Source organism: Hippopotamus amphibius, chromosome 7 (assembly GCF_030028045.1).
Source record: "Hippopotamus amphibius kiboko isolate mHipAmp2 chromosome 7, mHipAmp2.hap2, whole genome shotgun sequence".
NCBI classification, from domain to species: Eukaryota; Metazoa; Chordata; class Mammalia; order Artiodactyla; family Hippopotamidae; genus Hippopotamus; species Hippopotamus amphibius.
Window position 1 is genome coordinate 68,747,179 of NC_080192.1, and position 22,604 is coordinate 68,769,782.

At 44.1% G+C, this 22,604-nt stretch overlaps 2 protein-coding genes across 3 annotated transcripts in view; one reads left to right on the forward strand and one right to left on the reverse strand.

Annotated features, from left to right (window-relative positions):
- DNAH6 (dynein axonemal heavy chain 6) overlaps positions 1-19,744 on the forward strand; it is a 276,466-nt gene extending 256,722 nt beyond the window's left edge. Inside the window, exons 71-77 of the mRNA XM_057743457.1 lie at positions 4,429-4,558; positions 7,256-7,383; positions 10,750-10,935; positions 11,463-11,535; positions 12,349-12,500; positions 15,585-15,807; positions 19,562-19,744. Of these exons, the coding sequence (XP_057599440.1) occupies positions 4,429-4,558; positions 7,256-7,383; positions 10,750-10,935; positions 11,463-11,535; positions 12,349-12,500; positions 15,585-15,807; positions 19,562-19,665 (996 nt within the window). The 3' untranslated portion in view covers positions 19,666-19,744. The remainder of the gene's footprint in view (positions 1-4,428; positions 4,559-7,255; positions 7,384-10,749; positions 10,936-11,462; positions 11,536-12,348; positions 12,501-15,584; positions 15,808-19,561) is intronic.
- Positions 19,745-21,910: 2,166 nt separating this feature from the next.
- TRABD2A (TraB domain containing 2A) overlaps positions 21,911-22,604 on the reverse strand; it is a 79,452-nt gene continuing 78,758 nt past the window's right edge. For both annotated transcript variants that reach the window (XM_057742501.1, XM_057742500.1), the window contains one exon: positions 21,911-22,256. In XM_057742501.1, coding sequence (XP_057598484.1) covers positions 22,073-22,256 — 184 coding nt within the window. In that variant the 3' untranslated portion in view covers positions 21,911-22,072. The remainder of the gene's footprint in view (positions 22,257-22,604) is intronic.

The window sequence follows — 22,604 nt, forward strand, 5'->3', positions numbered from 1 at the left end:
CACAGAATGGGAGAAAATATTCATAAATCATATACCTGATAAGTGATTAATATCCAGAGTACATAGAAAACTCCTAAACCTCAACAACGAAAAAACAAACAACGCAATTCAAAAATAGGCAAAGGACCTGACTAGACATTACTCCAAAGAGAAATGTAAAATGATACAGCCGCTGTGGAAAACAGTATGGTAATTCCTTAAGAAAATGAAAAATAGAATTTTCATATGATCCAGCAATTCCACTTCTGGCTATATACCCAAAAGAATTGAAATCAGGAACACAGAGATATTTGTGCCCCCATGTTCACAGCAGCATTAGTCACAATTAAAACATGAAAGCAACCCAAGTGTCCGTCAGTGGATGAATGGGTAAGAAAAAAATGGTGTATACATACAATGGAATATTATTCAGCTTGGAAAAGGACATGACACTAAGTGAAATAAACCAGTCACATAAAGAAAAATACTGCATAATTCCACTTATGTGAGGTATTTAGAGTAGACAAAATCTTGGAGACACAAAGTACGATGGTGGTTGCCAGGGGCTGGAGAGAAAAGGAAATGAGGAGTTATTGTTTAATGGGTACAGAGTTTAGTTTTTCAAGATGAAAAGAGTTATGGAGATGAATAGTGGTGACAACATTGTTAATGTATTTAATACCACTAAACTGTACAATTAAAAAACAGCTAAGATAGCAGATTTTTAATTACATGTATTTTACCACAAAGAAAAAAATAGAAAAAAAGTTTATTATCTTTATTATAGAATTATCTCCTATAAATCAACAATAATAAACACTAAAAAACAAAAATGTACAAAATACGTAATTTATAAAGACATAATACAGATAGCCAATGAACTTATTTTTTAAATGTTTAACTACACTAATCCTCAAAGAAGTGCAAACCAATGAAAAACTATTTTACCCATCAAATGGGAAAGGAATTTTTTTTACACTTTAAATACATGCAGTTTATCGTATATCAATTACATCTCAATAAAAGCCCTTAAAAAAAAGAATACAATATTTTCTCTTATTTAGAGTTCAAACATCTTTTCACCATTCTCACGGACTGAATACTATAATTACAAATAGCACTGAAATACAATCTGCCTCCCCCTTAAATCAAGTCTCTCCATTATCTGATCCTGTTGATTTGTATATACTATTTACATACTACTTAGACTGTATTTACTTATATACTTTTTTATTTACAAAGTAATCACCTCCCTGGATGGTCTGCTTTGAGTTTTAAACTTTCCATAGGGCCAAATGGATTGAATGCAGAATGGCCATCATCAAAAAATCTAGAAACAATAAATGTTGGAGAGGCTGTGGAGAAAAGGGAACTCTTCTGCACTGTTGATGGGAATGAAGTTGGTACAGCCACTATGGAAAACAGTTTGGAGGGTCCTTACAAAACTAAAAATGGAACTACCATATGATCCAGTAATCCCACTACTGGGCATATACCCAGAGAAAACCATAATCCAAAAAGAAACATGTACCGTAATGTTTATTGCAGCACTATTTACAATAGCCAGGACATGGAAGCAACCTAAATGCCCATCAACAGATGAATGGATAAAGAAGATGTGGCATACATATACAGTGGCATATTACTCAGTCATAAAAAGGAATGAAATGGAGCTATATGTCATGAGGTGGATAGACCTAGAGTCTGTCATACAGAGTGAAGTAAGCCAGAAAGAGAAAAAGAAATACTGTATGCTAATATATATGGTATCTAAAAAAAAAAAAAGGTACTGATGAACCCAGTGACAGGGCAAGAATAATGCAGATGCAGAGAATGGACTGGAGGACACGGGGTTGGGAGGGGCGGGGGGGGGGGGGCGAAAGGGAAGCTGGGATGAAGTGAGAGAGTAGCATAGACATATATACACTACCAACTGTAAAATAGATAGCTAGTGGGAAGTTGCTGTATAACAAAGGGAAATCAACTCGATGATGGGTGATTCCTTAGAGGGCCAGGACAGGGAGAGTGGGAGGGAGTCACGGGAGGGCGGGGATATGGGGATATATGTATAAATACAGCTGATTCACTTTGGTGTACCTCAAAAGCTGGTACAAGAGTGTAAAGCAATTATATTCCAATAAAGAGCTTTAAAAAAAAAAAGGCAATGCAGAGAGATCCCTACACCGTACACCAAAAAAAAAAAAATGGAAAGGATTTTTTTAAATAAATTTATTTATCTATCTATTTATTTATTGGCTGCATTGGGTTTTCCTTGCCGCGCATGGGCTTTTCTCTAGTTGCAGCGAGCAGGGGCTACACTTCCTTGCAGTGCGCCGTGGGCTTCTCATTGCAGTGGCTTCTCTTGTTGCAGAGCTCAGGCTCTAGGCACACAGGCTTCAGTAGTTGTGGCATGTGGGCTCAATTAGTTGTGGCTTGCGGTCCCTAGAGCGCAGGCTCAGTAGCTGTGGCGCACGGGCTCAGCTGCTCCGCGGTAACGTAGGATCTTCTTGGACCAGGGATCAAACCCATGTCTCTTGCACTGGCAGGCGGATTCTTAACCACTGCGCCACCAGGGAAGCCCCTGGCAAGGATTTTTTAAAGCAATGATAGCAATTCTTACAAAGACACAGAAAGACGGGTCGACTGAAACACTATTGTTGGGAGTGTAAACTGACACAGTGTTGTTAGAAATCAAGGTAATAATACACAGTTTAAAAAGATGCCTTTGGAAAATAAAAATATGCCTTTGGTAATATATCAGTTAAAGAATACAAATGTTAGTGGGTGAAATTCTATATAGATGTTCTATTCACAAAGTTCTAAAAAAGAATCTAAAAACTAGAAATATCCAAAAAGTAAATAAACAACTATATTAATTATGGTGCACTCAAACCAGCGCATATCAGACCATCAATTAAGGCAGGACTCATGAAGCCTTTTCAGTTATATGAGAAAATGTTCATGAAATTGAAAAAAGAATGAATACCACATAAATTGTATGGGCTCAATATTTAAAGCTACATGCACATATATACAGAAAATGTCCAGGGGGTGGGGGAGGTAAACTAAAGTTATAAGTATCCCTGAAAAGCAAGATCATGAATAATTTTTCTTAATACTTTTCTGTGTGTTCTATATTTTCAGTAATAAGCCATAATACTTTTATACTTTTCTAAACTCTACCACTCTTTTTTTTTTTTTTTTTTTTTTTTTTTGGCTGTGCCTTGTGGCTTGCAGGATCTTAGTTCCCTGACCAGGGATTGAACCAGTGCCCTTGGCAATGAAAGTGTGGAGTCTTAACCACTGGACCACCAGGGAATTCCCTATAATACTTTTCTAATTGAGAAAATGTTATTTTTTTATTGAAGTATAGCTGATTTACAATGTTGTGCCAATCTCTGCTGTACAACAAAGTGACTCAGTTACATACATATAGACATTCTTTTTTTTATATTTTTTTCCATTATGGTTTATCATAGGATATTGAATCTAGTTCCCTGAACTATACAGTAGGACCTTGCTGTTTATCCATCCTATATATGTTTACGTCTGCTAATCCCAAACTCCCAGTCATTCCCTTCCCCACCCCCTCCCCCTTGGCAACCACAAGTCTGCTCTCTGTGTCTGTGAGTCTCTTTCTGTTTTGTGGATAGACTCACTTGTGCCCTATTTTAGATTCCACATATAAGTGATATCATATGATATATTGTCTTTCTGACTTACTTCGCTTAGTATGATAATCTCTAGTTGTATCTATGTTGCTGCAAATGGCATTATTTCATTTTTTTGATGGTTGAGTAGTATTCCATTGTGTATATGTGCCACATCTTCTTTATCCATTCATCTGTCAATAGACATTTAGGTTGTTTCCATGTTTTGGCCATTGTGAATAGTGCTGCTATGAACCTAGGGGTGCATGTATCTTTTTGAATTATAGTTTTGTCTGGATATATGCCCAGGAGTGGGATTGCTGAATCATATGGTAATTCTATTTTTAGGTTTCTGAGGAACCTCTACACTGTTTTCCATAGTGGCTGCACCAACTTACATTCCCACCAACAGTGTAGGAGGGTTTCCTTGAGAAAATGGTATTTAAATAAAGTATGTTCTAAAACTGAATTCTCATTATTTCTTCCTCACTTTCATAACTGCCTTTTAAATAATTAGCCAAAAATTGTTTAACCATTTTTACTATGGTACAACTTATATAACATAAAGTTTATCATTTTAACCATTTTAATTATACAATTCAATGGCATTCAGTACATTCACATTGTTGTTCAGCCAAAAGTGTTTAACTATAACGCTGAGAACTAAATACTATGCATTTCCAATGAAATGCATAGTATATGGCAACAGGCTTTATTTGTGTAATAAACTACATGAGCTGCAAAATCATTTTTTTGAGAATTTGGGTCTTCACTGTTCTGTCTCTTCTCGCCATTACAGTACAAAGAAACCAACACTTTAATCAACACCATACTTGAGGTTCAGCCAAGGTCATCTGCTGGTGGAGAGGGAAAGAGCAATGATGAAATTGTGCAAGAACTTGTTGCTTCTGTCCGGACCAGAGTTCCAGGTGGTAAATGATTCCTGGCATATGTGGGTAATGGGACTTATAGGAATAAACTCAGAAAGCTGGGTGATAGGCCGGTGTCCAAATCTGCTCATTATGTAGATTTTTTCTTTACACAGAGAGCTCTTCCAATGTAGAGCTCTCCATTTATAGGTTAGAAGCCTACAGCACCTTGACATCTTAACTGCCAGAAGCATTAGGAGCAAGTTGGTTTCTAGTCCAACATAACTTTAACCAGACTTTTTGCGGAGCTTCCTAATGTTCTAGACCTGCACTGTGCAAGACAGTTGCCACCTAGCCACATGTGGCTACTTAAACTTTATATTAAATTAAATTGAAAATTCATTTCCTCAGTTGCACTAGCCACATTTTAAGTGCTGCCATATTGAACAACGCAGATGGAGAACATTTCCATCATCATAAAATATTCTATTGGACAGCCCTGCTCTAGAATCCATTGCATATTTTTTCTCCAGCAAGAGAAGTGGAGAATAATTTATTATTTCAGTTTGTTTCCTGGTGAATGAGAGAATCTTCCTGAATGGTCACAGATATCCACTTTCACACTTTTCTTAGAGTGAATGTAGATTTAGATGTCTTCATCTGTTGTTCATGGTTGGAAATGTCATTACTGGAAAAAGAAAGATGAGGCAGAAAAAAAAAAAGCTAGTGACTGTAAAAGTAAACTGTTTCTCTCTCTATTCACAACACTCTGACACCAAGTATATGGGTTTTCCCCCAACATTACACAGTCCTCCAACTCTCTGGACACCAGCTGGGTGTCCTACAATTCAGTTATGACATTAACTATCCAGGGTTGGCCCAGACCCCACAGGGTAAGGGCTCATCGCACAAGACTCTCCCCACTTTAGATGCCAATTGCAAGTCCCCAGGTCGTGACCTGTACTTCTGGCCAACCAGCCATAAATCGAGGGCTCCCACAAGCCCCTTTTGGGATTCAGTAATTTTCTAGAACAACTCACAGAACTCAGGGAAACAGTTATTTACATTTACCAGATTATTTTAAAGGATATCATAAAGGATAAAGATAAACAGCAAAGTAAAGAGTACATAAGGCAAGGTCCAGAAGAATCCTGAGGGCAGGAGCTTTTGTCCCTGTGGAGTCAGGGTGCCCCACCCTCCTAGCACGTGGGTACATTTACCAACCCAGAAGCTCTCCAAACCCTTCAGTTAGGTTTTTACAGAGGTTTCATTGCATAGGCATGCTGGATTAAATCATTGACCATTAATGGTTCGCTCAACCACCAGCCCCTCTCTTCTCCCAGGAGGTCAGAGAGTAGAGCTGGAAGTTCCAACCCACTAATCACGTGGTTCGTTCCCCTGACATCTTTAGGGGTGGTTCAAGTGTCACCTCACTAACATAAACTCAGGAGTGGTCAAAAGGGGATTGTTATCAATAACAAAAGATGCTCCTTTCAACTTTATCACTCAGGAGCAATTTCAGGAGTTGGGGTCAAAAATCAACAATTATAGAAATGATGCTCCCATCACTCTTATCAATGAGGAAATAATAAGGGTTTTAGGCACTCTGATCAGAAGCTGGGGACAAAGACCAAAATACATATTTATTATCACATCATAGTATCACAAACTAAGTCTTGTCAATACTCTTAAGGCTCCCAGGAAAAAAAGGACCTGTGTGACCTCAGAAGCCAGTTATGTTCCTCCTAAAAATAGGCTCTCAAAATAACCACTTCCTGAATAGAGAGTTCTGTTGATATTGAAGCAACTGACTTAATTTAGGAAGCAATTTTTAATAAACATAAGATGGAGGACTGGGTGGAAAAGGGATGAAGATGGATGGATGGATGGATGGATGATGGATGGAGAGTTGGTGTGCTTGTCTCATAGAGTTCCACTGATGCCTCAGAGGTTTTCCTCTCCATGCTTTATAAAGCTTGTACTTTTACTGTGAAATGATAAGTGATGCCATCTGTTGAGACTGATGGGGCAGGGGTGCAGTTGGCTCAACAAGAGAACTGAGGTTTGGAATAGCCCAAGGGGACCAACAGAAGGAAAAGAGCAGGGGGGTGTAACCATAGCCCTGTGGATCCTAGAGCTTGCACTAAAACACGCTGCCATGTGATTTTTCTATAGCAGCCAAAAAAAATGAGTGGTTAAGAGGAATTTGATGTACGTATCTCAGAGCCACTCATTTTCTCACACTTTACTCAGCTACGTAAGGAAAATGCAGTTCCTTCATTTTTTAGAGCGTGTATGAGCCTCCATTGGGTGGACTGTAGGGAAAAGAAGAGCACAAGTTTGGATTTGGCTTGAACCATGGGCCCAGTTCATAAGCCAGGCAGTCCCTCTGAACAACACTCGGTCACCTGGGATAATTGCCAAGTCTTTCCTCTCTCAGGGCGGTGTGTCCAGTCCCCAACCCACTTCTCCTGGATGCAACACAGGTGTGCAGGGAAGAGCAAGGCTTGCATACTCTGCATGCACACGAGACAGAGGTGACGACTCAGGACCCCTGGTACCTGTGGTCTCAGGGATGTCCCTTGTCTACCAGGTAGCACTTGCCACTGAAGTTCTCACAGCCTAACTCCCGTTCAGTGCAGGCCCCAGGGACAAGAGAAGTTGGCTTTAAGAAAGCTTCAGATAAGTGCATTCCAAAAGCAATGTGATAAGAAACCAATGATAATTAATCTGATGAATGAGCCGTGTGTGTTTCAGAAATCCTGGAGATGGAGAACGCTTCTGAGAGCCTTTTTGTCAAGGATCCTCAAGGGCGCCTTAACTCCTTGACCACTGTTCTTGGACAGGAAGTGGACCGGTTTAACAATCTGCTGAAGCTAATACACGTATGCGTGCTCACTGCTGTCTTTGCTGTTGGGTATGGAGTGTGGCTTTGTGGAGAGTGTGTTATAATGTGAAGTTTCCAGTTGCATCACTTCAGTATTTCCATTTGGATAAGCTAACAGCTCTTCAAGCCTAACTTGTCTAAACCTGAGTTCACCCTCCTCTAACTAGTCTGTGTTCCCTTTCTCTAATAATGGCTTAGTGACGACATGGCATTAGAAATCCTTCATCATCCTAACTTGCTCTCTTAGAATTACCAGTGACTCATTAGGAATTTGACCAGGGACCTAAGCACTCAAGAGAGAGTCAGTGCTTGTTCCTAATGTTTAGTTTGCATTTAATACCATCGTCTTTATGAAGACTATGAAAACCAGAGTTTCTCAAAGTGTGCACTACAAAACACCTGCGTTAGGATCCATGATACTGCAGGTTCAGAATGTAGATTCCCATTCCTGGGAATATGAATTTTAAATAAACTCCCCCAGATGATGTCACTGCAACTAAAACTTGCGAACAACTATTTAGACCTTTGCCTTATGCTCAGGAATACTTTCTGGATGGCCTTGACTTGGTAATGATGGCTAAAGGACTTCCTGGTGTCTCTGTGCATAACTTTCATAAGGGAAACTGTCAGAGACCAAACATTGAGCAGTAACTGGAAAAATTCTACTGCCAAGCAGGGAACCAAATACCTAGCACAGAATCAAGGCTCAGTGATAAGACTGGGGAGGGCAGCTAGGGTAGATCTTTTAAAGACCATCTCTTCCCTATTAGGAAAGCAAAGTCTCCAAATGTTGCTGATCGTCTGGCAATACCCAGGCTTAGGGGTTAGCGGGGCACTGGGTCAGCTGAATGTGTGACGTCGTCACCTTGGGCCTATGGCGTCTGGTTAGGTGAACAGCAGTGTCCGCAGGCCAGGTATTGATGTCAGAGCTTATCGCCTTCTACGTTGAATGAATCGGGGTAGAGATTAAGCTGCTGTGATAAAGACCCCCATGTACAGTGGCCAAAATGGGATAGAAATTCAGTTCCCTCTCAGCTAAGAGCCCAGACAAAGCCCTGTCTAGGGGCAGGTAGTTGATTTTGCTGTGTTAGCTCATCCAAGAATCGCAGCTGGAGGGTGGGCTTGTCCAGCCTCAAGAGGTAGCTTCCATCTCTGGCTGTTCCAACTGTTCCCTTTTGCCAGCCATTTGGACAGGGGAAAGAGAAGGCCGAGGGAGAGCAGCTTCCTCATAAAAATGTAACCCAGAAGTTGCATACATCATTTTTCCTTCTATCCATTTAGCCAAAACTTGGTCACATGGCAACAGCTGCAAGGATGGCTGGGAAATGTAGTTTCTGTATTGGATTGCTCTGTACCCACCTTAAAGAGGGGGTAATTTTGTACAAAGGAAGAAGAGGAGATGCCTGCTGCTCATCTCTGGCCTCTTCCACATCATGCATGGCCTTTCACCTACTTAAAGATGGACAAGCCCAAATGTCACTTCCTCATAAAGCCTCCCGGGAATACCAGGCCTTCCCTCCACCACCAGATGACAGGGGCCCCTCCTCAGGGCTCCATCACTTGGGTGTCTGTGTCCATCACTGTATCTGTGTACAATGTACCACCTTGCCTTGTAATTACTCCTCCATGAGGATGCCTCCCCCAGTAGACAATGAACTTGAAGAGAAGGGGACTAGTATATCAGTCATCTCTGTTTCCCCAGTGCCTGACACGTCCTAAATCTTCCGTGAATATTTGAATGTGCAAGTGAACGAATGTGGCTCTCAGGAACAAAATGGTCACTTCTTCTGGCCCAACAATAATGTCCACCACTAATGGAAGAATTCACCTAAAAAAAAGTAGAAGAGAGAGGAGCCCAGGGAGAAGCAGCCTACAAGGCAATCAGGGGTCATAGCCGAGCACTCCCATTGGAGGGAGGGGTGGTGGCCACCACGGTGGGCTGGGCCTGCACCAAAGATCTCCCTCACCCTGACCCCTGCCCAGTCCTGCCCTGCCCTGGCTCTGTCCTAGCCTCACCTTCGCTTCACCCAGCAAACAGCAAGGCCGTACTGTGGTGGCCATGAGAAAGGCCGAAGGAGAGTGGGAGCACCTGGGGCCTCGGGCTGCTGTCTTGGTGAGCTCACTCTCCTCCAGATGGTTACAGAACTGCAAGACAGGGCAAGTCCTGGGCGAGACAAGGCCGCCAGCCACAGGGGAGAACATTCTGAAGTGTGCGCCTCCCACTGAACATGACTACATGTTAGCCGCCTCCTCTGGGAGAACCAGCTGCAATGTGACTTCTGTCTACGCTACGCTGATCTAGAAGGCACTGGCAGCCTGGCCCCTCCAGCTCTCTGACTTAAGCGTTCTCCATGCAGCTTAGATAAGTCTTCTGCTACCTTTGTCCATTTTTGGTGTCTAAGGTGGAGTGTTGTTTTGGCTCTGGCTGAGGGCCTTTTTTTGATGCTCTACTGAAATGGTTCCTAGATCCTAAGGGCATATCTACTCCTCTTTTCTACCCCTGCCTCCTGTGAAAAGAGATGGGAGGAGGGGAATAACTCCACGAAGGAATGGAAAGATGACTAGCCCTGTTTCGTCCACATGTCACTTATCTCTAGAACTATCTGCATGTGGTCCTAGGACTTAGTTTTTTAATCAACATAAATTTGGCCTCTAACATCTTCCCCACATAGAGCAGCAGTTGGCACAAAACTGGAACCCATGAGAGCCATACAAATCTATATGTCCTGCCCTTACCTTTAGCCAGCTAAGGGATATTCCCATGGCTCCTGCTGGTCCAGCATCTCTCAGGACTCCTGCTGACCTCTGTCATTTGTTGAGATGAAGGAAGGATAAGGGACATGTCTTTAAAAAGTGTCTCCAGTATAAGGAGGCTCTCTGACATCAGCTGAAAGACTGGTCTCATCTAAGAATTTCCCCTTGGAATTTCTGCTATAACTCCTGGGGTCGCGGGCATCCCCTGGGCAGAGTTGGAGGTACTTCCCACGTCCTCAGCCCCCTCTGTGGTTCCCAAATCATTAGCCATCAGGCCCATTCTTCCTTTGACCTGGACGAGAGCTGGATGATGGCTTTCCTCAAAATACTTGGGGGCCATTTCTCCGCCTTCCCTTCTTCACTTCATTGGATCCTGCTATTAACTGCCTGAACCACCCCCACTACCAGGTCTTACACCACTCTGGTCACATATTGTAAAGAAAAAATGCATGACGGATTGGAGGGTCTGGTTCAGCAGACGGTCTACAGAGAGGATGGAACCCAGCAATCAGGCCCTTCAGCCCAAGACAACACCTGCCACCATGAACAAGTATCATTCCCACCTGATAATCAATCTGGGAAGGGCACCGACCCTTTTTTGTTCTTTCAGACCTCTCTAGATACACTCAGCAAAGCCATTGCTGGATTGGTGGTAATGTCTGAAGAAATGGAAAAGGTGTATAACAGTTTCCTCAACAACCAGGTTCCTTCTCTGTGGTCCAACACAGCCTACCCGTCCCTGAAGCCACTAGGATCGTGGGTCAAAGACCTTATTCTGAGGACTGCATTTGTGGATGTAAGAAAATTCTCTTCTTTGGGGTCTGATAAATCTGATGACACAGTTGGCCCTAAGATCCTTAGGAAGCCCTCTCTAACTGAAATCCTGACAACCATTGAGGGACAGTCTGAACCCAAAGAAACAGAAACTTCCAGAATATCATCACCTTGAAAGTCTTTTATGCTGGTTATAGTGTAGTATCCCCACATTCCATTTTAATTCCAGGACATCCTTGGAGTTCCAGATCTAGTTCATGTTACCCCACCACGAGGTACAGAACCAATCTGACATGGGTGCAAATGGCCAGGTGTGACCTTGCTGTCATCTCCCTCTTCTTTAATCCCTGTAATAACCAGGTTCTGGGTTTATGGACAGCCTGGTCAGGGAGGAAGGGGGACAGGGCAGGCAGTAAGAATGGGGCTGGTGATAACTCAGGACCAGTTTAGATCCTGCCTCCTGGAGACCCTCCAAAATATGACTTTAACTTAAATGACAAATTCTACCTCCGAAAAAAAGTACATTATGGTGTAATATTTCTCCTTTAGCTGTGGCTCAAGAGAGGACAGCCTAAGTCCTTCTGGATCTCCGGTTTCTTCTTTCCCCAAGGATTTCTAACAGGTACCAGTGCTTTCCTTAGAAAAATCCCAGAGGGAAGATCATTATGTGTGATGAGCCAGGCTGGGTTTCTAGGAACTGGGAAATGGCATGGCTGCTGATGGCCTAACCAAGGGGTTATTGACAATAGGGCAGCCCAACAAGGCGCTGCTCTTCCTGGCTTGTGGGGGGATGGGTGGGGAGGATGGCAGAACTAGCAGACGTTCCCCCAACAACGCAATCCCCTCTCCTCTCAGGTTACAAGTGCAAGCACTGCTGCCCTGTGAACGCACACAGCTACCCCAGGTCCCCACGTGACCCATGCTCAAGGGCACCACCTGCTTTCCACCTTCTCTGGCCCCAGCCCTGAGCAGCATCCTTCCCTCTGAAAAAATACTCTTGCTGTCTCTCCAGTGGCCCCCAGAGATTCTGGCCAGGGAGCCCCAGAGGGGGACAAGGCCTCCGGGCTCTGAGATGCTAATTAGCCCAGCCCTTAATCTACCTCATCCTGAGCCCCTCATAAACAGCCCATACAAGACAAGCTAAGCAAGATGCTCAAGTTGGGGAGACTGGGCTGTGGAGCTCCCTCACTGGCTTGTCTGCCTCATTGGCAGAGCGGTGCACTTTAGACTTAGTCTTCCCTCTCTTCCCTTCACACACGGACCAGGACCAAAATTCATATGTGCTTTGACTACGCCCCTCCCAACTAGTTCAGAGTAAGATGTTAACGGTTGGGTCTTCTGGATGGAGAGGAAGCTCTCTAACGCTAGAGCATCCTGGTTGAGGCAAGGGCAAGCCGTGTTTGGGCAATAGCAACCCAGATTTCTGGTTTTACAGGTACTCTTCAAAATCATGCTCGGAAATATAACTTGCCTATAGACGAGCTGAGTTTCAAGTACAACATGATTCCTATCTATAGAGATCAAGCCACAGTTATAGACGCTTCCAAGACAGTGCAGTTTGGACAAGAGCTCCCCATGGACATGGAGGTACTGTCCCCCGATCGTTGTTACAGCACAGCAGCTTCTGTCCCACTGTCATCCAGTATCTCGGGCAACCTCCCCTGCCCCACCCTCTTCTGCTTTCCATTTGCAGGAGCGGGAGAGGGCAGGATGGAACTCACACCCCCAAGACAAGCTCCCCAATTAGCAGTGACTGGATGGGAACTGCCTAAATTAGTCTGATTTGTAGAAATATATTTTACAGCAAGACTGCTCTATTTCTTTAGATACCTACAGTAACTTTCTCATTCGTGTGGAGGCAATATAGCAGGAGGTTAAAAACCAGAGTTTCAGCATCAGGCAGGCCTGAGTAAATCCTGACTTTCCCCCTTCCCAGCTGTGTGTGCTAGAGCAATTAATAAAATGCACCCCAGTGTTCGTATCTGCAAAATGGGGCTCATGCCACCAACCTCAGAGTTGCAGTGCAGTGCAAACAAAACTGCAGGTGTCACATGACCCGGCACATAGTGTGCCCACAATAAATAACTATTAGCATAGGCTAAACTCATCTGCCTCGTTCACTCACTGCCTCCCAGCGGAATTGATATGCTACCTTCACACATCACATAACTATAACTACGCTACATACCCAGTAGGAATGTATCCGCACTAAGGAAGCAGTTCAGCTCTGCTTACACAGCTCACTCCCTCTAGAGCAGACGTTCGCCAGCGTGGTCCCCAGACAAGAAGCATCAGCATCACCAGGGCACTTATTAAAAATGAACTTATTTACAAAACAGAAATAGACCCACAGATGTAGAAAGCAAACTTATGGTTACCAAAGGGGGATTAACATATACACACTACTGTATATAAAATAGATAACCAATAAGGACCTACTGTGTAGCACAGGGAACTCTAGTCAATATTTGGTAATAACCTATAAGGGAAAAGAATCTGAAAAAGAATATATACATATATATACACACACATATATACATATATATATAAAACTGAATCACTGTGCTGTACACCTGAAACTAACACAACATTGTAAATCAACTATACTTCAATTTAAAAAAAGAGAGAAATGTAAATTCCAAGGACCCATTCCAGACCAAATCAGAAACTCTGGGCTGGGACCCAGAAATCTCTATTTTAACAAGTCCTCCAGGGGGTTCTCAGCCCGCTTGAGTTTGAGAGCCCCTGCTCTAGCATACCTCAACCTCGACTGCAGATTAGAATCACTTGTGGAGCTTTAAAACATCATGATGCCCAGGCCACACCCAGTTACATCAAAATCACCCCAATTATATCAGGCATCATTATTTTGTTTAAGCTCCCCTGGTGATTTCCGTGTACAGCCAGGGGTGAGACCCACCACTGCGATGGGGCAGGGGAGCCTCTGCTTCAAAGCACCCGTCCACCCCAATGGGCCTCACAAACATAATTTTCTATGTGTGCCATGAAATCAGAGATCTGCTCCAGACTTCTTTTGCCAACAATGCGTTCACTAGCCAGTCAGTGTAGATGGGGTAAGTGGCTTTTACTAATCCTTCTTTAAAGTGCCATGGTATTAGTAGGAATTGCTTCTGGGTAATTTAATCAGTATCCACCCCACTCAGATCTCCTTGATCTAGTCTTTGCTCTGATTAGCAAGAACACACAAAGATGAGACTGATCCCATTTTCATGGATTACTCTATGAAATACTATAATACGCCTTGCCTCTTAATTGCCTGTATCTTAAAATGACAATGAAAGACCTTACGTCTTTAAGGACATTTGTTTTAGCATCAACATTTTTTTGATGCTGAAGTATGAGAGATGCAAGTCCTTGTTATTTTGAGACCCTTCTTAGCCAGAAGGGCGTCGCAGGCCGGACGACACCCACAGAAAAGCCCTCGTCCAGGCTGTCCTGGATGCTGGCCCTGCTCTGTGCCCGCCATGCTCTGTGCCCTGCATGCTCTTTCTGCCACGGAGGCTGACTCAGATGGACAGACGTTTTCAGTGACCACCGGGGCCTCTGTCCCTGCGGCCCACCCCGGTCCACACACATCTCCACGTGGGTCATGTGCAGTGAACCATGACAACACCTGGGAGTCTCTGCCGTCTGTGGAGGCTGCAGGTTGTCAGCCCATCCCTGGCCCTCCCAGCAAATGTCTGCGAGACACAGCAAGAGGCTGTTAGGCGACTGGAGTTCTGTAACAAACAACAGGGCCCATCAGCCCATTGCCGCCTTTGTGCCGTTTAGGAAACCCCACCCCCACCCCCACCCCGCCGTGTGCCGATGGCTCCTACACACAGCTTGGCAAGTGGATGGCAGGATAGTTTCAGCCTCTATGCAGATGAACCTGCACAAGCGTGTACAGCAGCCCCCCAAACAGAAAGGCCTGCTCCACCTCACTGCACCCAAGGGACACACTGCAGGACTCAAGGAAGTAAAGTCCAACCAAAAAAGCTTCCCATCCTTTTATTCACTGTAAAATACACTACTTAGGTCCACACTGCTTGGTCCTTCTGCCTGAAGGTGTGAAGCTCCAATTATCCAAAGGTCTAGGACCCCAGAATTGGCCAAATTCACTCAGTGTTTGAGGAAGGATACACAGAAGCCCACATCTGGAAGAAACTGTACACTGGTGGTGACATCTAATCACAGGACAGGGTCTCTGCCTGTGTCTCTGTCTCTCCCGAAATTTCTTTTCAAAAATGTTCCATAGGTACTCTGCAAATATTATTGCAGATATACAACCTATCTTCTGGAAGGGCACCCAGATCTCTGAAAGGCCTTGCTAAAAATAACATCATAATCACAGCCCTCTTGCCCATCCACTTCCCGCGAGAAGGGGAAAATCTTAACATCACAGTATCAGAGTCTGAAGCCCATCAATGGGTTTCCCAGGGGTACCCCCTACCAGACAACCTGGGGGAGTGTGAAAAGTATGAAATCTGGTGACAAACTAAAAAGCAAATTATTTCATCCTTTGGAGCCTTGGCATTCTCCTAAAACGTGAGCAATCAGAGAATCTCTGGATTGGCTCTTAGAATTGACTGAGGATGTGGGACGAGGAGGTGACCCACAACGCTGACCCCTCCTCCTCTTCTCACCTGTGAACTCCTGTGTGTCTTCCAGTTGCCCTCTCCTGAGGATGGTGTTCTTGTCCATGGGATGTTCATGGATGCTTCTCGATGGGACAATAAGGAGATGGTGATAGAAGATGCACTGCCTGGACAGATGAATCCAATGCTGCCTGTGGTGCATTTTGAACCTCAACAAAATTATGAGCCAAGCCCAGCACTCTACCACTCCCCGCTTTATAAGACAGGGGCCCGGGCAGGAACACTGTCAACCACAGGTGAGGACGTTCTAAGATTGGTATAAATAATGACCGAATGCAAACCACGAAAGTCCAAACGCTAAGCTGTAATGTACATAGGGTGATCTTGGGCTTAAATTAGCCAGGCTTAAAATAAGGCCACTTATAACATACAAATTTATAAATGCTGTAAATTCTATTTGTTTTAATGCTGAGTATAGATTAATATTATAAGACCAATGCTTGCTTTTATCAGTCTAATAAGTAGAAAATAGTTTATTGAGCAGTGCCTTCTAATTGCAAAATGATGGACCGCGTAGACACTAAAATCTATCTCTGACCAAATCCATTGAGACTCAGCATAGAAAAGAGATTTTAAGCTAAATAAGTGAAATGCCATGCTCCAAAAAGAGAGATCTTAGTAGACCTGAAACTGAGATACAGCCCTGAGAAAAAGGAACCAAATAAAAAGAAAGCCATATGAACAGATAAGCTGAAGAACTGAATGCAGACAGCTAGAGAGTGAGCCAGGAGAATGCGCTGAGGAAATCCCTCAAAAGACAGTGCAGTGCAATTTTTTTAAGTGACACTGTGGAAAGAGTCAAAATTACCAACATTTATCGAGTAGGCAATCTGGAAGGAGAAAGAGAAAATGGAAGAGCAATAATGTTTGAAAAGATGGCTGATATTTTCCCAGAAATGAAGAAACAGCTGAGTCCTCAGATTAAGAGATCTCACAAAGTGGTAGGGTAATTTTTTAATATATACAACGAACAAATAATGCAATTTTAAAAGAAACCGAGATACACGGAGTGATACTTAAGATTATCAGAAATGAAGAAAACTCTCAGAGATAAAAGATACTAATATGCTAGAACTAAAATTCCAGAATGTGAGAATCAGATTGACTTCAGACATGTCTCATTATCCACAGTGCATTTAAAAAGATAATAGAGAAACTTCTTCAAAGGGCTGAGGAAAAACAACTTTGAACCAGAATTGCAAATGCAACCAAATTATCACCTGAAAGAAAAGTCATAATAAAGACTGACTCTGACATACAAAGATTCTAAATTAATCACCACTGACCCTCTATTTAAAACACACGCACATAGTTAAATCTTTAATAGTTTGACCATAAAAATGAATTTATAATAACTTGGAACTAAATTTCCAGATGACAGAAGCATGGGAGAGGACCCAGGCAGAAAAAACTAAAAAAAAATTTCTCATTTTAATGGAGAATATAGATACTGATATTTAGTTTTCTAATAAAATATTCAGTTAAAGGGTGTTTAAGGATAATGTACAGAATAGAACTAAAATAGACACTCATGTCACATGACCTCCCACTCCTAGGACAAATCTAAAAAAGTATTCAAAGGTATTTTTTAAATTAATAATGGTATTTACAAGTTTTTGTAGGGACATATGCTTTTATTTATCTTGGATAAGTATATAGGAGTGGAATGACTGAATTACATAGTAGGTATATGTTTAACTTTTTAAGAAACTGCCAAAATGTTTTCCAAAGTGGCCACAGCACTTAACATCCCGACCAGTAGTGTATGAGGGTTCCAGACCCTCCACATCCTCATCACCACTCAGTATGATGAGTCCTTTTAATTTTTTTTTAATTAATTTATTTATTTATTTTATCTACTGGCTGCATTGGGTCTTTGTTGCTGCACATGGGCTTTCTCTAGTTGCTGTGAGTGGGGGCTACTCTTCATTGTGGTGCGCAGGTTCCTCATTGCAGTGGCTTGTCTTGTTGTGGAGCACAGGCCCTAGGCACGTGGGCTTCAATAGTTGTGGCACATGGGCTCAACAGTTGTGGCTCACGGGCTCAATAGTTGTGGCTCACGGGCTCTAGAGCACAGGCTCAACAGTTTTGGCACACAGGCTTAGTTGCTCCGTGGCATGTGGAATCTTCCCAGGGCAGGGCTCGAACCCGTGTCCCCTGCATTGGCAGGCAGATTCTTTATCACTGCGCCACCTAAGAAGTCCCAGTCCTTTTAATTTTAGATGATAGATGACACATAGATAGGTAGATGATGATGACAGACAGATAGATATGATAGATAGATGATAGATTGATAGATGATAGATGATAGATACATAGATAATAGAATATAGAGGTATCACTTTGTGATTTTAATTTGCATTTCCCTAATGATTAATGATAGTAACCATTTTTTCTTGTGCTTATTTATATCTTCTCAGATGAAGTGTCTGTTCCAGTCTTTTGCCCATTTTTTAATAGAGTCATTTGTCTTCTTATTATTAGCTAAAATTCCAGTAGGAACTCTGTGCTTTTCAGGAAGAGGAACAAAGAAAAGGGAGTAATTAAAATGACATTGCACTGGCACAAGATTCAATAAACAGACCAAACGTACTGGATAGAGAGCCCAGACACACACTATGCATATGTGGGAATTTGACATATAATAGCAGCATCATTTAAAATTGATTGGGAAGAGGGAAATTATTCCACAAGTGATGCTGGGACAATCAGTTATACCAAACTTAGATCCTTATCTCATACCACATACAAAAATTACATCACAGATGGACTCTTATAGACTTAATCATCACTAAAATTCAAAATTATTAAATAATTTTATGGCTTAGAAATAATGGCTCTAAGTAATAATTAGCTGCTGCTGACATTCCAACAAAGAAAGACCACCAGACACAAGGCACTTCCTAATGGAAGTACACACCACCTAGGAAGTATTCTTGCCAAAAAACCTCAACCCTGAATGTGATCATGCCTCTAGATCTAACCACCTTTGCAGGGAGAGAGGAACATGTGTAAAGTCACCACAGGGATGCTGTCGGCAAAAGCCAGACTCTAGGAAACCTCACACAACAATAGTCTGGTTGTTTCAACAAACATATTACAAGGGGGTGGCAAAAGGAACAGAGGGGGAAACTACCAATTGAAAGAGATTTAAACAACATATCACTGTTGCAAGGTTTGGGCCTTATTTGAATTTGGATTCACACTAATGGTTACTATACATACACATACTGCAATATGTACTATAAAATGTCACTCGAGCACCTGCCAAGGCACCATGCAGGGAATGAGGTACAAAGATAAGTAAAGAGGAGATGTAGACATTCTCTGCTGGGGACATCATCACCTTCCCTGACTTCCACACAGATGGGGTTTGCTGGGAATGCCCAGGGACAGCAACTCCCGTCCTGAGGGCAGGGCCCTCTTCTTCTCACCCTGGTCCTGGCCCACTCAGGCCCACAATAAAGAAACTGCAAAAGTGATCTCTTACTTCAGATGTCCCAGAGCTGAAGACAAAACACTGTGACTATGCATCTCAGGACCCCAGTGCCTACCTGCTGGGTGGAACAAAGGATGGATGGATGGGTGGATGGATGGATGGATGGGTGATGGATGGATGGATGGATGGATGGATGGAGACAAGCAGGTGGACAAATGGATGGATACCCAACCTACCAACTACATCCCCTGAGTCCCACTAGAAGCTCAGGCCTCAATCCTAGTCCAGTGCTCCCTGAGACAGACTGCAGGAAAATTGAAATAGAGTTTGTAAGGTTATACAAGGTCTAAGGTGGACAGGTCCTAAAGGATCATTTGTTCTAACATCTTCATTTTATAGAGCATAAAACTGAAATCCATAGAGGATTGTTGCCTATTATCTTTAGAGGCAGAGACAGATCTGGAACCCAGGTGTCTCCACTCGCAGTACAGTGATTTTTGTATTAAGGGGTTAATCTTTAACAATCCTTTTTTCCCTGTATCCTTAACTAGGTCACTCAACCAACTTTGTGGTGACCGTCCTCTTACCCTCCAAGCGGTCCAAAGATTACTGGATTGCCAAGGGATCGGCTTTACTCTGCCAACTAAATGAGTGAAAAGGTGTCACCTCTGTGCTGAGAAAGAACCAGGCCAGAGATCTTTCCCGATGGGGGAGAAAAGTCTGCATAACTTATATGTGAGCAAAACAGGTTTAGTCTATCTGGCTTAAAGGTAGCAAGTGTGGCTTTTATTTCTCTTATAACCTACAATAAAGTGTTTTCAGTTTTTCTTTCTGTTGGATTCAAGCTCTGATGGGAAAGCAGTGGGTTCAGCCCTCACCTCTTAATCCTGCTCCCCCCTCCCCCACGTGAAAGGCAGCTTCCTATCGGCAAGGAGTTGAGGGGTGGGGAGGCAGAGTCAGAGCTCAGCACTTCATCCACACAGGCTTCCTTCCTCTTCACACTAATAGGAAAGGCCCGGTGTACATGTCATTTACGTGGCCCTAGGTCCTTCCATTTCTAGACCAGATTAAGGCTCAGAGCCCAATGCATGGGATCTGGGCCCATGCCGTGGGGCTAGATTATAATCCTTAGAAGAGCCTGTGGTGCTCTCAGGAAAGAGCAGTCACTCCTGCCCAAGTGCAGAGGAATTTTTCACTTTAGGATAAAACTGTGTGAAAACTGGCCATGTCCCCCAGGGAGCACCGGCGCCCCTGCCACCTCAAGCAGAGGTTGCTGAGCTAGTGCTGAGATGCAGCAGCCACTGTGGTTTGCAAACCATTTTGCATCAGCCCTGCCAACAGGGTCTGTAGCTTCCTTGGCCCTGACATGAGTCAAGAAACTGGGTGCCACTAGGCTAGGTTGTGGGCCTCCAGAGAAAGCCATGCCACCCACTCACAGGAAGCTGGAAGACCACAGCAATCCTTCCCGCCCATCTTCCCACCCCCTTCCCACCTTCATCCCCGTACCAAAGTTAAGAACAGACTCAAGTCATTGAGAAGCAGGGAGCACCACTTCTATCAGTGCAGGAATCAGAAACTCCTCTTGGTGCTTCAAGCAAGAAGAGGTGCTTCCTAAGCCACCGGAGTGGCTGCAGCTGCAGAAGTCCGAGGGTTGACATTAGGCACCTCAGCAGCTGTAATCCAAGGTCAGAAAGCAGCAGGAAGCTGTGCCAACCTCACACAGAGCCTATAGCCCCTGCACAAACTCGTGTCTGCTGGAGCCTGCACATAACCGCCACCACTACTGAAGGAAAAGGCCTTCTGCCCCCTTAGCCTTCCAAATCTCACTAAGTGTATCTCATTAGAAGACTTGATGATAGCAGCAAGGGAATCTGGGAAAGTTTAGCCCTCCTGCCCCTGCAATACAGGGGGAACAGATGGAGCAAGGTGCTGGACATGGGTCCTGAGTGCCATCGCATCACTCTTTCTTCTTGGCCCTTGAAATGACTAAGAATGAACCCACAAGAAAGTCTCTGGAAAGGAAGGGAAGGCCACAGAGCTGGAGGCCCAGGCAATCAAGGTACCTGAAACCAGAAAAGGAACAAACGCCTCTACTTCTTACTGGCCCCATCCAAGTCTTAGGCAGACCCTGGGTTTTTGTGAGCTGCTCAGAGGCCCAGGAGAAGCAGACGAAACTCTGCCACAGGCGGGAGACCCTGGTCTGTAACCATGGTGGGAGCTGGGGAAGGGGCATGGAGGGGGGGCGGGGCGGAGATCAGCTGGGCAGGGCTGAAAGTTTCTTTTCAGACTCAACCAGGGCAATGCTATTCTTAATCATTTTCTTTAGAGATTCTCCTTAAAGCTTTATTTGGAAAATACAAAGACATATAAATAATAAATAACACACAGGACAGGGGTGGGCGGGGGGGCAGGGGAGGGGAAGAGTTTGAAAACCACTTTCTTGCGCAGCACCTCTGACACAGCCTGCCCATCCCCCAGCCTTCAGCATGTGGATGAGATGCCCTCACACCCTGTACATCATAAAACCACTCCTCAGGGTGCTGGAGGCACACTAGTCACCAGACCTTGAATAGAGAGGAGCAGAACAGAAGCTCCACGGCCTACTGACTCCACTGCATCCAGAAAAAGGAGAGGATGGGGGGAAGAGCAGCGGGAGGGAGAAAAGGAGTAGCGTCTGCGGTTGCAGGCAGGCCCAGGACCGGGCCAGGAGTGCAGAAGGGATAGTATTCAGAGCAAAAAGAGTGAACAAAAAGAGTTTGCTGCTTGATGTACAGATTGTGGGGAAAAAAATCTACCCAAAAATAGTATTTAATAATTTTCATACAATTCAATTACAATTAATTATTTTCATACAGCTCATTATGTTACAAAACTGTACACCTCCCCCAAGCATTGCTGGATAACCCAAAGTCATTCCTTGGAAAAGAAGAATCAACGCTGGCTTTTATTCTGAGTCTCTTCTCTTGGGTTGGGCCTAACAGGGCCAGACCAGAGTGTGGAGTGCAGGAATGGCTGTCCTTCAAGTCCAAGGGGTCAGGGTCTTGGTCTGGCTCCTCCAGTTGTTACAGGAGGGGTGTCTCTGTCTGGGAGGCCAGCACAGGCACCCAGAACACAGGAGTCCAGAGAGGCAGGCAGGCACTGCTGGCCACCAGCTGGCTGTGGGGGGACAGCCCCGGGCAAGGGAGCCGCAGCTCGGCAGAGATGCCCCTGTCCACAATGGGGGCCTGCAGCTGTGGGATCACAGCACTTGGAGGCAAAGAGAAAGACAGTCTCAGGGCACAGCAGGAGCCACTGGGTACTCTGAGGCCCCCAAAGGCCTGCACAGCTTCTTTTCACCTCTCTCCTCCAAAGGCAGGAATGGATCTTAGTATGTTAATAGGTTTCCTACGTCTTGGCCTTCGTTACTACTGCTACAACAAAACCGAATGGTACAGGCACTAAGACCAGCACACTGGACAACTCTCCCCCAGCTATCTGCTTCTTGGTGCAAGGATTATTAAAACTAATTTGCTCAGACTTGCTAATCATCAGCCTCTGGGGCAATGTCAGGCAGGGACCCTCCTCCCTGGCCACACAGACACCGCTAAGCCAGGA